A 12,443-nucleotide genomic window follows, 5' to 3' on the forward strand; every position below is an offset into this window, starting at 1 on the left:
TCTGGAAATCCATATTTTGTGTGAGATCTCTTGTTGTTAAGCATTGGCAGCTAATGACATGTTTTTAGAAAGCATTATGGGCCAACCCAAGGTTGCTGTGGGCTGCCAGTTTATGACCATGGGGATCTGGGCTGTGGCATCACTGGCTTGCAGGGTGCTGGGCCTTGGGGTAGGACCCCAAGGGGCTGGGCTGTTTGGGAGTGTGGCTCGCAGGGAGGCCTGCCGTGGTGAAGCTCCTTCCTGAGGGGGCCTTGGTTTTCATCCCTAGACATTGGGGAGGCTGTGCCTCCTGGGGGCTGTTGGGAGGCCCAAGGGAGGTTGACATTCTTTCCTGCGTGGTGATCCTTGTATAGAAGAGAAACAGGGCTGTGGCCGCAGCATCTGTACCTGGCGCGGGGGCCTGGCCAGGCCACTGTCCCCGTGTACTCAGGCCTGGGCTGTGTCTGGCCCCTGGAGCTACCTGCTCTGACCTGACTCTTTGGCATCCCAGCTGTGCTGGCGGTTGCTGAGCACCTGCTGGGTGCTGCTCTGGGCCTAGGCTGCCAGTGATGGGGAGACCTCTTACCCTCCAGTGGCCCTCATGGCTCTAGAGGCTTCCCTTGGGACGCTTCTTCCATTCCCCCAGCACTCCCACTCCTCATAGGACGCCGAAATTCAGAGTCCGGTAGTGTTTTCAAGACCCGTTGAGAGTGGCTGGTGGCCTCTTCTCGGGGTCCCTGCACCAGGACCTCTCTGTCTTGGGTGAAAGCCTGAGCCATGCATCCACCAGGGGTCCCTGCTCCGTGAGCCCAAGTCTGTGTAGGAGGTGGACTGGGGAGCCCCTGTGGGACTGGGGCAGAAGGTTGGCCCTGAGAGAGATGCTGGGCAGGACCAGGCCCCTAGCTCCCCAACCCCCCAGCCGCAAGGAGTGTCACCACCTCCTGTTCTACTGCCTGTGGCCTCATGGATTGCATCTCTTGTGTGTGGGGGGTGGATGCCCTTGACTCCTAGTGACCTGCTGTCTACAGACCCACAGAGGCTCCAAGGGGTGGCCTGCACCATCGGTGGCTGTGCGCCTGCAGACATTCTTGTGCTGAACCGTGGGCCCTGAGCACATGCAGGCAGCTCCCTGTAGCACGGCGGGGGTGGGGAGCAGGGAGGTCCCCAGCGTCCTGCATGCGGCTAGTGTATGGCCGACGTCCACACTGAAATGGGATGTGCCCACAGGAAAGTACACAGCTGTGGCCACGCAGCCTGGAGCATGTCACGCAAACTGCAGCAGGCCCTCTGTCCCCTGGGAGGTCCCCCGTTCCCTAAGATCACTTCAGTGGGTGACGTCCACCCCGAGGGCTGTTTCGCCGGTATGAGGGCTTTTCGTGGGTCACGCAGCCTGCCATCTGCGTCTTTCTTTCTCATTGCTGTCTGTGCGGGGCAGCCCGGCCGCGGTGGGCAGCTGGCTGGTGTGCCAACGGTGTGTGTTGCAGACACGCACTCGCGGGGTCCTTCCTCTCTGGGCAGGTGCAGTGTTGTATCCCGTGGGTCCGTGGTGGGCGGGGCTGCCGCACACGTGCTGTGGTGCAGGGCTGTGTTCTGTCGGCTTTCTCCCTGGGCGCGGGTCTGCTGGGCCCCTCTGATCTCTGTGTCCCGGATCTCAAGGGCTGTCTGTGCTGCCGTCGCAGGGTCCAGTGTGGTCGCGCCGGCAGAGTGGTTGATCTGCATCCGGCCGTGTTTATTGCAGGCTGCTGCGTGCTGCTGGGGTTCCCACCCCCAGAGAGTTGGTGGTGGAGAGTGGAGGGGTCCCAGCCGCCTGCTTCCTGTGCGTCTTAGTTGCCGTGCCTGAGGGGCCACGTGGGTGCCCTACCCCTGCCTGCCAAGGACGTGGTCCCTGGAACCCGTGGGTGGCATTGCGTGGTGTCCTAGGGATGTCTGTGTGTCACAGAGGACTTGCTACTCTTTTTCTGGTTCCCCTGGGCATGGCTGGGCATGGCTGGCCGTGGTGGGCAGCGCCAGAAGGGCACAGGGACCTCTCATTCCCCCACGGGTCTGTCTGTTGACATCCCAGCCCTTTGTCCCAGAGCCATGCCACACAAGCATTGTTTCTTTGCATCCGATGGCCAGCGGTTCCCTGGAGGCAGGCATGGAGGGTCCCGCCTCCATGTGGGGTCTGGCTCATCAGGCCCTAGCTCTAGCAGGGGCACCCAGGCAACTGGAACAAGAATGATGCTCTTGGGGGCAGGCTGGCAGTGGCCGCCCTGTGCCCAGTTCTGTGTGTGTCTGGGTTTGGGGGTGGCCTCATGAGGGCCCCAGATTATTGTCTGTAATGCGTAGTTCCCCTCCCCATGGGCAGACAGGACCCCGACCCAGGACCCGCCCTCTCAGGCGTCAGGGTGTGAGAACTCCTGGCCTCACAGCAAGATGGGTACAGAGCCTGGAACAGCCCAGCTGGGGAGTTTGCCAGGAGGGGCGTTCTGGAGGGAGGGAACAGCAGGGCCAAAGCTCGGAGGTGCTCCTGTGCTTGCGGACGCAGGAGAAGCAGTCTGTACTGCACTGAGGCGGATGTGTCTGCGGTGGGCAGCTCACTGGTGACCCTGTGCTGCTCGGCGTCGTGGGGCAGGAGTCCGGGAGAAGCTTCCGAGGTCTGCCTGCGTAGGGGACAGGGAGCCAGAGGACTGGTGGCTTCAAGAAAGTCAAAGGGGCTTACGTCTGTCTGCTCATGTTGGGGACCCAGTGGCTGTGGGAGTAGCGTGGGTGACACGGGTCATGGATGGGAAGGGCAGTGGGTGGTTCTTGGGTTTGAGACAAGGGCATCAGCTGGACAGTCGCTGCTGCCTGCCACAGCAGCCCTGTCTGACTACAGTCCCAGTCAGAGGTGCGTGAGGGAAGGCTGTGTGTTCTGTGTCGCCTTGTGGCCCAGCTTTATGAGGCCTTCACGGCAGTGGGGCACATACCCCAGGGCGGCTGTGCACCTCGGGCACAGCTCCCCAGGGCAGCAGCTAGCCTTGGGGGCCCAGTTTCCAGGCAGTTTCCAAACAGCCTTCCCTCCCCTACTCTTGGCACTGTGAACCTCTGCACTCACACAGCCCCATGAGATGGATTTCTGTCCGCAGAGGAGGAGACCGAAGGTCAAGGAGGACCATTGTTTATGTTGGTTGGTGTCTGGTTTTCTCTGTGTTGAGGGCTAGGCTTGGAAAAGACAAGATTCCTCGGACCCTCCCCCCAGTCTCACCAGGTGTGTTTGGCCCAATTACAGCCATCGGGCCTCCTGCAAATCGTGTTTTAATTACCCAAGTATCGCCAAAAGGAAATTCTTAATTGCTTTTCCAGTATCAAATTTCTCCTGGCCTTTCTGAGAACGGTCCCAGGAAGGGGCCTGGAACCTGCCCCCAGCCAGAGGAGGGGGAAATCCTGTAGCAGCAGTGAGAGGGTGAGGAAGGGCCCGGGAGCTGGTTCACTGGGCCCTCAGCCTCAGGCCCCTGACCAGGAAGGAGGGGAGGGGATGGGCTCCTTCAAGGAGAGAGTGAAAGAGGCTCCTGCCCCTCACGCGGCCCCTCCCAGTACCGCTTTACTGCCTAGGCGGCTGGGAACCGGCTTGGCAGCTGTTTGTACTGGAGGAGGGAGACGCCCGTGGGGTCCCAGCCCCGTAGGTGGCTCACTGGTTGCTGTCCCCCATCTTCTCCCTGTTGTATCACTTGGGGTCCTGTCCTACTGCTGCCTGGTTCGGTCAGTGAACCCCCATTGCACAGAGAGGGACACGAGGGCTGTTATATTGGGGTACGCAGGGAAGGGAACTCTCTCCCCACCCTGGTTGGGCCAAGCCGGGCAGCCCCCTGCCTCCGGGCGGCTAGGGCGCGTGCCGGCCTTGGCAAGCAGCCTGCATGGCCCAGACATCCTCCCGGTGCCCCTGCCCGCCCTCAGCCCAGAGAATGGGCTCTTTGTTGGCTCTGGGCTGGACAGACAGCTGACCTGGCCGGGCCGCAGCAGTTGGCGAGAGCCACGCGGTGATGGGTGCGGGGGCAGCCAGCTGGGCCAGCCTGGGGCTTGGGCCTCCAGAGCCAGGGGCTGCCCACCTGCCACCGGCTGCCCCCCCTTCGCCCTGCACGGGCTCTCTTTGCAGGACTCCCCCCGCCCCCACCCCCATGTGTCCTGGGCCCCCGGGACCCGCTGGCCTCTCTGTAGGAAGGGGCAGGTGATGCCTCGTGGTGGTGGTAGGTGTGTGGCCCACAATGTTTGGGCCCTGGCACCAAGAGTCTGTTGGGGCGCTGACAGCTCAGAATGCAGGGGACTCTCTCATGTACAGAGGGGCAGGGGAAAACCCCGGGTTGGAGAAGTGGGTGGAGCCGGAGGGCTGGAGCAGAGACTGGTTGGGGGTGGCTGTTTCCCCCTGGGTCAGAGCCAGGGCTGGGTGGGTGCTTGGGCCTGATGCTGCCCAGCAGGCATGTCCTGGGAGACTGGACATCTCCCCTCCAGCCGTGGGCAGGGGGAGGAGGGGTCCTTTCTCGGCAGCTGTTGGGAAGGGCACCACAGCAGAGGGACAGAGCTGGGTTTGGGTCCTGAGGTTTTTCTGTGGTGGGATGTGGGAAGAAAGGTGGTCATGGCTAGTTGTGGAAGGTGCTAGTGGTCTTTGGGGCAAGGTTTGCTGAGCACAGAGGTGACACCTGGAGATGGGAGGGCAGATACCAGGGGATTCTGGAAGTCTCCTGTGTGCTCTGCAAGCCCAGCTGCCCCAGGGTGGGCCATCCCCAGGTGGGTGGCCCTCGACTGGACAGCTGTGCGCCAGGGAGTGGCATCGGTGCGTGCGCTGCCGGCGGCATGTGTCCTGCTGTCCTGCCAGCCGCCTGGCCCTGTGCCCGCCCTGCACGCCCCTTCTCCCTGGAATGTCTTCCTGGCGGCGTGCTGCATCCCTCCCACTTTTGGAGCAGACGCTGTGTCCCCAGGTGCAGGTGGTGGCCCAGGGCCCTGGGTTCCTCTGTCAGGCCCTCACAAGTGTCAGTTTACCTGCCTGCGCGACACAGGCCCTGCAGCCCAAAAACCAGCTGGGAACTAGCAGGCATATCCTGAGTGCTAGTCATTCATGGGTTGGACACCTTCCCCCGCATCCGACTGTCACATGTGTGCATGCAGGGGCCCTGCTGAGCCTGGCCTGTGGCTACTCAGTGCACAGGATGGGGCCTGTCACCCACATCATATCCACCCCCTGGCCTGCTGGCCCTGCCTCCCTGACACCCCCACTCACTCTGTGTCCTCCAGAAATGTCATGTCTCCTTGGGGCCTGCCTATGCATGTGTAAGGGCTGGGGCTGCCCAGTGCTGGGCAGGTGGGTGGACAGATGGATGCATGGTGGACGGACAGCTGGACGTGCCTGCTTCCCACCACAGCTGTTGGGGGCCACCTGTCGGAGTCGGCACGCTGCCGGCCCAGGGGCGGGGCATTTCAGAGTCTGCATCTGGCCTGCCTCCCCTCCTGCTTTCCCCAGGACTTTGGGGAGAAGGTGTGCTCTCTGTCTGCCCCCTTCCGTGCCTTAGAGCTGGTATGCCCCCTGGGTGCGCCCTTCCCTAGAATGTTTCCCTGGTGCCCTCCTGGGTTGTGGGTGCCCCTTGATGTGATATCCAGGCCCAGCCCATGCCCTCAGCCCTCAGCAGGGAGGGGGAAGGCAGGCCTGGCTGAGGGGGGTGGTCAGATTGAATACCATGTGGCCCCTGGTGGTCAGGGTGGGAGACACTGGGACCCCCCCAAGTGTCCCTGTTCAGCAGATACTTCTTGAGCACCTCCTGCATGCAAGGGGCTGAGCTCTGGTCAGGTGTGGCTGTCAAGGCCTCTGAGGCAGAAGTCCCAGGTATCTGGTTGTGAGGGGCCACACTGGGGCACTGGGGGAGGGGGCCTGGATGGAGGGTGCTGGGAGGCCTGGGCTTGGGCCTGGGCTTCTGGGCGGCTGCAAGAGGCGCCGCAGGGATGGGGCACAGGCTCTGGAGAAATTCAGAATCCTGATTTGAATCAGTTGAGTTGAGACTAGGTCTGGAGATTTGGGTCCTGCTGGTACCCTGGCCTGCACCCCAGCCCTTCCCTGCCCTCCTGACCTTCTTGTCCCCTGCTTCCTGGCCATTGTCCAGGCTGACCTTGCCAGGCCTGGGTGGGTGGCTGCTGGGGTTTGGGGATTGCCTTGGCGCCCAGCCACCCTGTGTCCCCTCTTGGCTCACTGGCTAGGTCCTTATTTCATTCTCAGAATAGCTCTGACGTGGGGAGTGGTGTCTGTCATCACTATTCCACAGGTAGGGAAACTGAGGCAGAGAGAGGGTCAGCACCCCACCTCAGTTGCACAGTTGGGGTTGTCTGAGCTGAAGCTTGGGCCCAGGCAGTATGGGTCCAGAGGCTGTACTCCTGGCCCCCCTGACCTCTCCCGTGGCTGATGTTGGCCTGGGCCTGCCACCTTGCGGAGCTGACTGTGGGCTCCCTGCGAGCAACAACTGCCCACTGGCTGCCCACCCCAGCAGGGCAGGAGTTCTGTGAGACCGGCTGGGTATAGGTTGGGGTCCTGTGCACGCTCACCCGCCAGGGCGCTGAGGCTGGGCTGCCGTGGCCCCTCACCTGGCACCCCTTCTTCTGTAGGCCCCAAGCCACTTGGGCAGCTCCAGGCCCAGCCCATGGCTGCCTCCCCCTGCCCAGCTCAGGGCTCAGCTCTTCCGGGTCTGGTTTGACTTAAGCCTGCCTGCCTGGCCGGGAGGCAGCTGAGCGGATGTGGGGGGTGGCCTCGGGCTCTCAGGAATGCGGCCCTCCCCCTCTCCTGCAGCCGGCAGCCTCTGGCCCAGAGACACAGCGCCCCACCCTGGCTGGCCGCCCCGGGCCAGCACGGAGCCGGGGTGTTCGCTGCCTCCGCGGCCCACCCCAGCTGGTGAGACCTGCCCTGTCCTGTCAGTGTGGGGGCACAAAGAAGGGGTGCTGGGCTGAGCCCCAGCCTGAGCCCTGGCCCCAGGCGGAGGCGGAGGCGGAGGGGTTGGCTGGCCACTTGATTACAGCTGGAGAGGGTGGGCCTGGCTGAGCAGGGCCGGCTACTCTGTGCCCTGGGAGCTTGCCCAGGACCGGCTGGGCTGGGCAGACACTGGTCCCATGAGGCCCATCTCTGGAAAGCCCCCTGGGTCTCTCTGTTAATTAAATACATTTGTTTGGTAAAAGCAACTAAAAATACTTGCAGCATTGCAAGCTGCAGAGAAGAGCTGGCTAATTAACGCCCCGTTTGTTTGGGATCTGGAATATATTTCCATGCCGATGAGACGCCTGCCCTCCTGCCTCCTTGCGGGGGTGTACCCCACTCCGGGACCGTGACTTGGCCCCTCACTCCTATGCTGCTTCCCTGCCCCGGAGTCTCCCGGTTTCACTTCTCAGCCACACTGGACATCTCCTTTCATCGAAGGCCCCTGCTGCCCCGTCATTCCTTCCCACCCCCTGCACAAACCTCCCTTCCTCCAGGGCACCCAGCCTGGCCCCAGGGGCTCCTGCCGCCTTTGTGCTGAGCTTGGCTCTACAGCTGGTGATGGGTGGTGGTGGGTCACGGTTGTCCCTGGGCCCTCTGTTGATTGGCGAAGGGGCTAGGGTCAGGACCCGCCTACCGGGCAGGTGGAGGCCTCGGCCTGGCTCTTGCAGGGCTGGGGGGGAGGGGGGTCAGCCGGGGCAGGGGCTCCAGACCCTTGCCCTTAAGCAGGCGCGGGGCTGGGGTGGAAAGGCATTGGCACGGCCCCACTTAGGCCCTCGCTGCCACAGATCCTGGTGGACCTGGCGAACCCCGGTGGCCGGCCAGCCCTGGCGTATGAGAGTGTGGTGGCCCAAGAAAGCAGCCCCATCCTGCGTGACCTGGTCCTCAGCCCCGACCGCCAGTACCTCTATGCTATGACAGAAAAGCAGGTAAGTGACCCACTGCCGGACACGTCAGGTGGGTTTGGGGGTGGGGGGCTACCCTCAAGGAGCTGGGCATGGCTGTCATTGGCCCTCTCTGTCCACACTGGCTCCAGATTTTGCCCAGTCAGGCTTGGAATTCCCACCCCCTCCCCGAACAGTTGCATGTTCGCAGGAACAGATATTTGAATAAGCTTTATCAGAGTATTGATGTCATTCGAGGGCTGAGAATACACACTGGGGCTCCGAGTTCTTGGGCTAAGGCCCTGCCCAGCCCAGCCCCGGCCCCGTCTGCCCAATGAGGGCTTCAGGCAGCTGTCTCCATGGGGTTGGTGCCTGGCCTGGCCCCCCCTCGTCAAGGCCATCCATTTGTGTGCCTGGCCTAGCCTGCTTGGAGCCAGCCTCTGCCCTTCTCAACCTGGTGACCCCGTGATAGCCAAGAGGGTGAGCAGGTGGGACAGGCGAGGATGGGTTTGGTGAGGCCAGGCCTCCCTTCTTGGCCAGCTCTTGTTTCTCCTCTGCCCCTTTCCCAGCCGTCAGGTTATTCCACCTCTCGGAGGATCTCAGGGCCAAGCAGGCGAGGTCAGGGTAAGCAGGGCCCAGCCTGCGTCTGCACTTAGGATTCTGGCTCACGAGCCCACGTTCCCATGGGGAACTCAGAGTCCAGACAGATGGGAGAGTAACTCTGGCTGGAGCTGTCGGTTCTCTGGGTAGCTCACCTGCACCGGCTTATTGCCTCCTGGCCACTGCCTCCCAGGGGAGAGACCCGGCCTGTTTGGCCTAATTTGGCCAAGTCAGGGTCATGGGACCAGCCTTGAATAGACCATGCTGGAGAAAGGCCAGAGATGGGGGCTCCCCTCATGCATGGGAACCGGGCTGGCTTCAGGGAACACACAGTGGTGGTGAGGAGGTGAGGCTGGCAGGGGTCTCTGGACCTGATGCTGAGGTCCCCATCCTGCCAGGTGACTCGGGTGCCTGTGGAGAGCTGTGTGCAGTATGCGTCCTGCGAGCTGTGCCTGGGCTCACGGGATCCCCATTGCGGCTGGTGTGTCCTGCATAGCATGTGAGTCTGGATGGGGTGCAGGGGCGGACCGGAGGGCCCTGACACCCCTGCCTGGCAGACACCCCTGCCTAGCAGTCTCTGACCTGGGACAGCCCCACGTGACCGCACCGTGCGCGTTGGGCACTCACAGCTCCCCTTTGAGCGCCTCTGGGTCTCCCCTGGGTGAGGTGCTCTGCGTTTGGCAGTTTCCCTGGACTGGCTAAGTGATGGCCAGCCCACTTTCACCCCAGTAAAGATGGGGTAGAGAGTAAAGCTGCTGGGCTCCCCCAAGCGTGGGTGACGATGAGCCCACTGAGCAGTGGCTGGCGGGCTCGGGGAAGCCCTCTGGCTGCCTCCCCCGTGCCCAGCCGCGGCGCCCTCTGCCCACAGCTGCTCCCGGCAGGACGCCTGCGAGCGGGCTGACGAGCCCCAGCGCTTCGCCTCGGACCTGCTGCAGTGCGTGCAGCTGACCGTGCAGCCTCGCAACGTGTCGGTCACCATGTCTCAGGTTCCGGTGAGTACACCTGCCCGGGTACGGGGGCGGGTGGGGGTGACTGGCGGAGGGGGGCCGCGGGTGCCTGCTCACCGAGGCCTCCTGTTGTGGGGGCCCCAGCTTGTGCTGCAGGCCTGGAATGTGCCTGACCTCTCGGCTGGCGTCAACTGCTCCTTCGAGGATTTCACCGAGTCCGAAAGCATCCTGGAGGACGGTCGGATCCACTGCCGCTCGCCCTCCGCGAGGGAGGTGGCACCCATCACGCGAGGCCAGGGTGAATGCCGCTGCGGGCTGGGGCCAGGGCAGCTCCTGGAGCTGTCCTATGGGTCAGGGAATGGGTGTCACACATTCCCGTAGGGTGGCAGGGGAAGGAGCAGATGGCTGCTCTGGGGACAGGGACCCCAGGTGCCTGCCCAGCGTGCTGGGAGGCCCGCGGGGTCTGAGGGGCGTGGGTATGGCGAGGGGCTGCGCACGTGCTGGCGGGGAAGGTCCCTGGGGAGGCCTGTCCCTGTTCTGGGCCTGCCGTGCCAGGTTCCGTGGCCCCGGGTGAGCCTGGTGACGCGGGCCCGTGCTGCTTCTGCAGGAGACCAGCGGGTGGTCAAGCTCTACCTGAAGTCCAAGGAGACGGGCAAGAAGTTCGCGTCCGTGGACTTCGTCTTCTACAACTGCAGCGTCCACCAGTCGTGAGTGTCCGGGTCCTCCTGCAGGACGGGGCACGGCGCCGTGCGGCCGAGCGCTTAGGGTGGGGGCCGCTCCCCCAGCACACAGGCCTGACGGAGAGAAGCCCGGGGCTGGGGCTTCAGAGCGGACAGGCTACGGGAGTGAGGGGCACGAGTCAGATGAGGAGAGCCTGCCCAGCCTCCTGCAAGCCGCTGAGGTGTGGGCAGCGGCCTGCAGGCCCCAGAGTGAGGCGGGGAGTGCTGAGGGAAGCTGCTTTGTCACCGCGAGGGAGACGGCCAAGCCGTGGGCGGGGCCGGCCGCTCAGGACAGGTACCTGCCGCTTAGGAACACGGGGGTCCGTGTTCAGGAACAGGTAGGGGTCCAGGTCATCTCTGGTGGTGGTGGATAGCAGCCCCTGGAGGTGGGGCTGGTGGCACAGAGAGCTGGGAGTGGGAGCTCTCCCTGCTGCTGCCCTGGTGTGCTTGTCTTGGGGCGTCAGAGGAAGAACGGGGGAAGCACGTGACCTGCTGTGCGTCCCGCCATGAGCCTGACCTGGAGGGGAGCCAGCCCGGAAGGCCAGCAAGGGGGGTGAGGGGTGGTGGGAGGCCCACACAGGTATGGTTCAGCCGTGGAGCTGGAGGCAGCTGGTTTTCACCGGGCCTTCATTTGTTGACTTGCAGACTGACTGGGTGCCCACGGAGGGCCTGGGGGGTCGGTCGGTATTATCCAGCTTCACGTCTCTGCCTAGCTGGGCTGGCATTTTTGGAGCAGAGGGTAGAACTTCAGAGCCGGAGGGGATGGAGGGCCTCTGGAGAAGCGGGGTGGCCGGCAGGTTGGAAAGTCCCTGGGAGAAGGCAGAGGTGGTTTTCTCCAGGGGAAGCGGTGCCACGGGAGCTGTGGAGATGACAGCGTGCCAGCCGTGGGAGGTTGCGCAGGCCGGAGCACAGCAAGGGCCCTGTCCAGGCCCTGGGGACACGCAGGAGTGAAGCGGCCAAGCTTCTGCCATGCGGGGTGCACATTCTGGTCGGGAAGGCAGCTGTCTACGATGACTCTGCGGGGACCTGCAGCGATGGCTTACCTCCTAAGTTCATTGAAATTGGAATTTAAAACGCAGTTCCATGTCTGCAGCGACACTTTTCGCAGCACTGATTGTCACGTGTGGCTTGGTGTGGCCAGTGGTCACCCCAGTGGACACCACAGGTTGTAGACGTTTGTTATTGGGAAGGTTCCATCAGAAGACACTGGGGCGGACTGTCAGGTGTTCAGTCTGGAAGGAAAGCAGCGAAGAGGGCGGGAAGCACTGGGCGGGCCTCTCTGAGCAGGCGAGGAGCAGCCAGTGCAAAGGCCCTGAGGTGCACTGTCATCTGCTGTTGAAGAAATAGTAGGGAGCTAGTGTGGCCCCATGTGGCCACTGGGTGGAGGTGCAGGCCACCCCAGTTTCACCGCCCTGCCCTCTCCCTGCAGTTGCCTGTCCTGTGTCAATGGCTCCTTCCCCTGCCACTGGTGCAAATACCGCCACGTGTGCACACACAACGCCGCCGACTGCGCCTTTCTAGAGGGCCGTGTCAATGTGTCTGAGGTAAGGCCATCCCGGAGAGCTCGTGGTTTCGCAGCTCGAGAGCTCCCATGGGTGGCGGGGATGCTGACCTAATGGCCTGTGCCGTTAGGAACATTCTTCGAGGCCGTGTTGACCTGAGGCCAGCCAGTCGTGTTTGTGGGTGGTCACTGGATCTGCTCTGTAGCCCTCAGGGAAGGCCTCAGACCAGAGCCTCTAGTTGGGGGCTGCAGACCAAAGGGATGCCCGAGGGACGACGCAGGGAGGGGACGGTCCACCCAGTGCGATGGGAGCCTGGAGCGTGAGGTGTCTGGCTGGCTGGTGAAAGTCCCGGTGCCCAGCATCGTGTGGATGCCCAGCATCGTGTGGATGCCCGGCATTGTGTGGATGAGGGACCCCCAGACTGACTGGCAGGGCGGCTGGTTGGTTCTTGGAGTCATTTGAGTTACTGCGTAGTAATTGACAGTAATTAGGTAGTAATTATTGTGGGGCCTGGGCAAGGCTCTGACTTTATTGATGAACAGCCAGGCTACTTTTCCTAGAACCCGAGGCTCTCAGAACCAGGACCGGCCGACCCGGGCACCTGCCAGGCAGGGAGTGGGGATGCAGGGCCCCCAGGTGCAGCCTGAGGGCACAGAGCCGGGCCTGGCAGCCAGGGCCCTTGCTTTTGCAGTAGACAGCAGGCCTGTCGGCTGAACAGGGCAGGAGGGTGTAGGTCCTGCTGGCTGTGGGGCGTGGGGGAGCAGAGGACATACCATTCCTCACAGAGCCTCCCCTGGCCAGCTTCCACTGTCACCCTCTGGACCTTTGTCCACTCCCTGGTGTAACAC

The 12,443-nt window shown here is 63.2% G+C and overlaps 1 protein-coding gene across 1 annotated transcript in view; it reads left to right on the top strand.

Moving 5' to 3' along the window:
* The window catches only part of PLXNA1 (plexin A1), a 50,247-nt gene that overhangs the window by 12,954 nt on the left and 24,850 nt on the right, over positions 1 to 12,443 (top strand). The window contains exons 4-9 of the mRNA XM_045812333.2: positions 7,732 to 7,872; positions 8,826 to 8,926; positions 9,296 to 9,419; positions 9,519 to 9,672; positions 9,982 to 10,081; positions 11,523 to 11,637. Coding sequence (XP_045668289.2) covers positions 7,732 to 7,872; positions 8,826 to 8,926; positions 9,296 to 9,419; positions 9,519 to 9,672; positions 9,982 to 10,081; positions 11,523 to 11,637 — 735 coding nt within the window. The remainder of the gene's footprint in view (positions 1 to 7,731; positions 7,873 to 8,825; positions 8,927 to 9,295; positions 9,420 to 9,518; positions 9,673 to 9,981; positions 10,082 to 11,522; positions 11,638 to 12,443) is intronic.

Source organism: Ursus americanus, chromosome 14, assembly GCF_024610735.1.
Source record: "Ursus americanus isolate L20-20 chromosome 14, mUrsAme1.1.p, whole genome shotgun sequence".
Classification (NCBI taxonomy): domain Eukaryota; kingdom Metazoa; phylum Chordata; class Mammalia; order Carnivora; family Ursidae; genus Ursus; species Ursus americanus.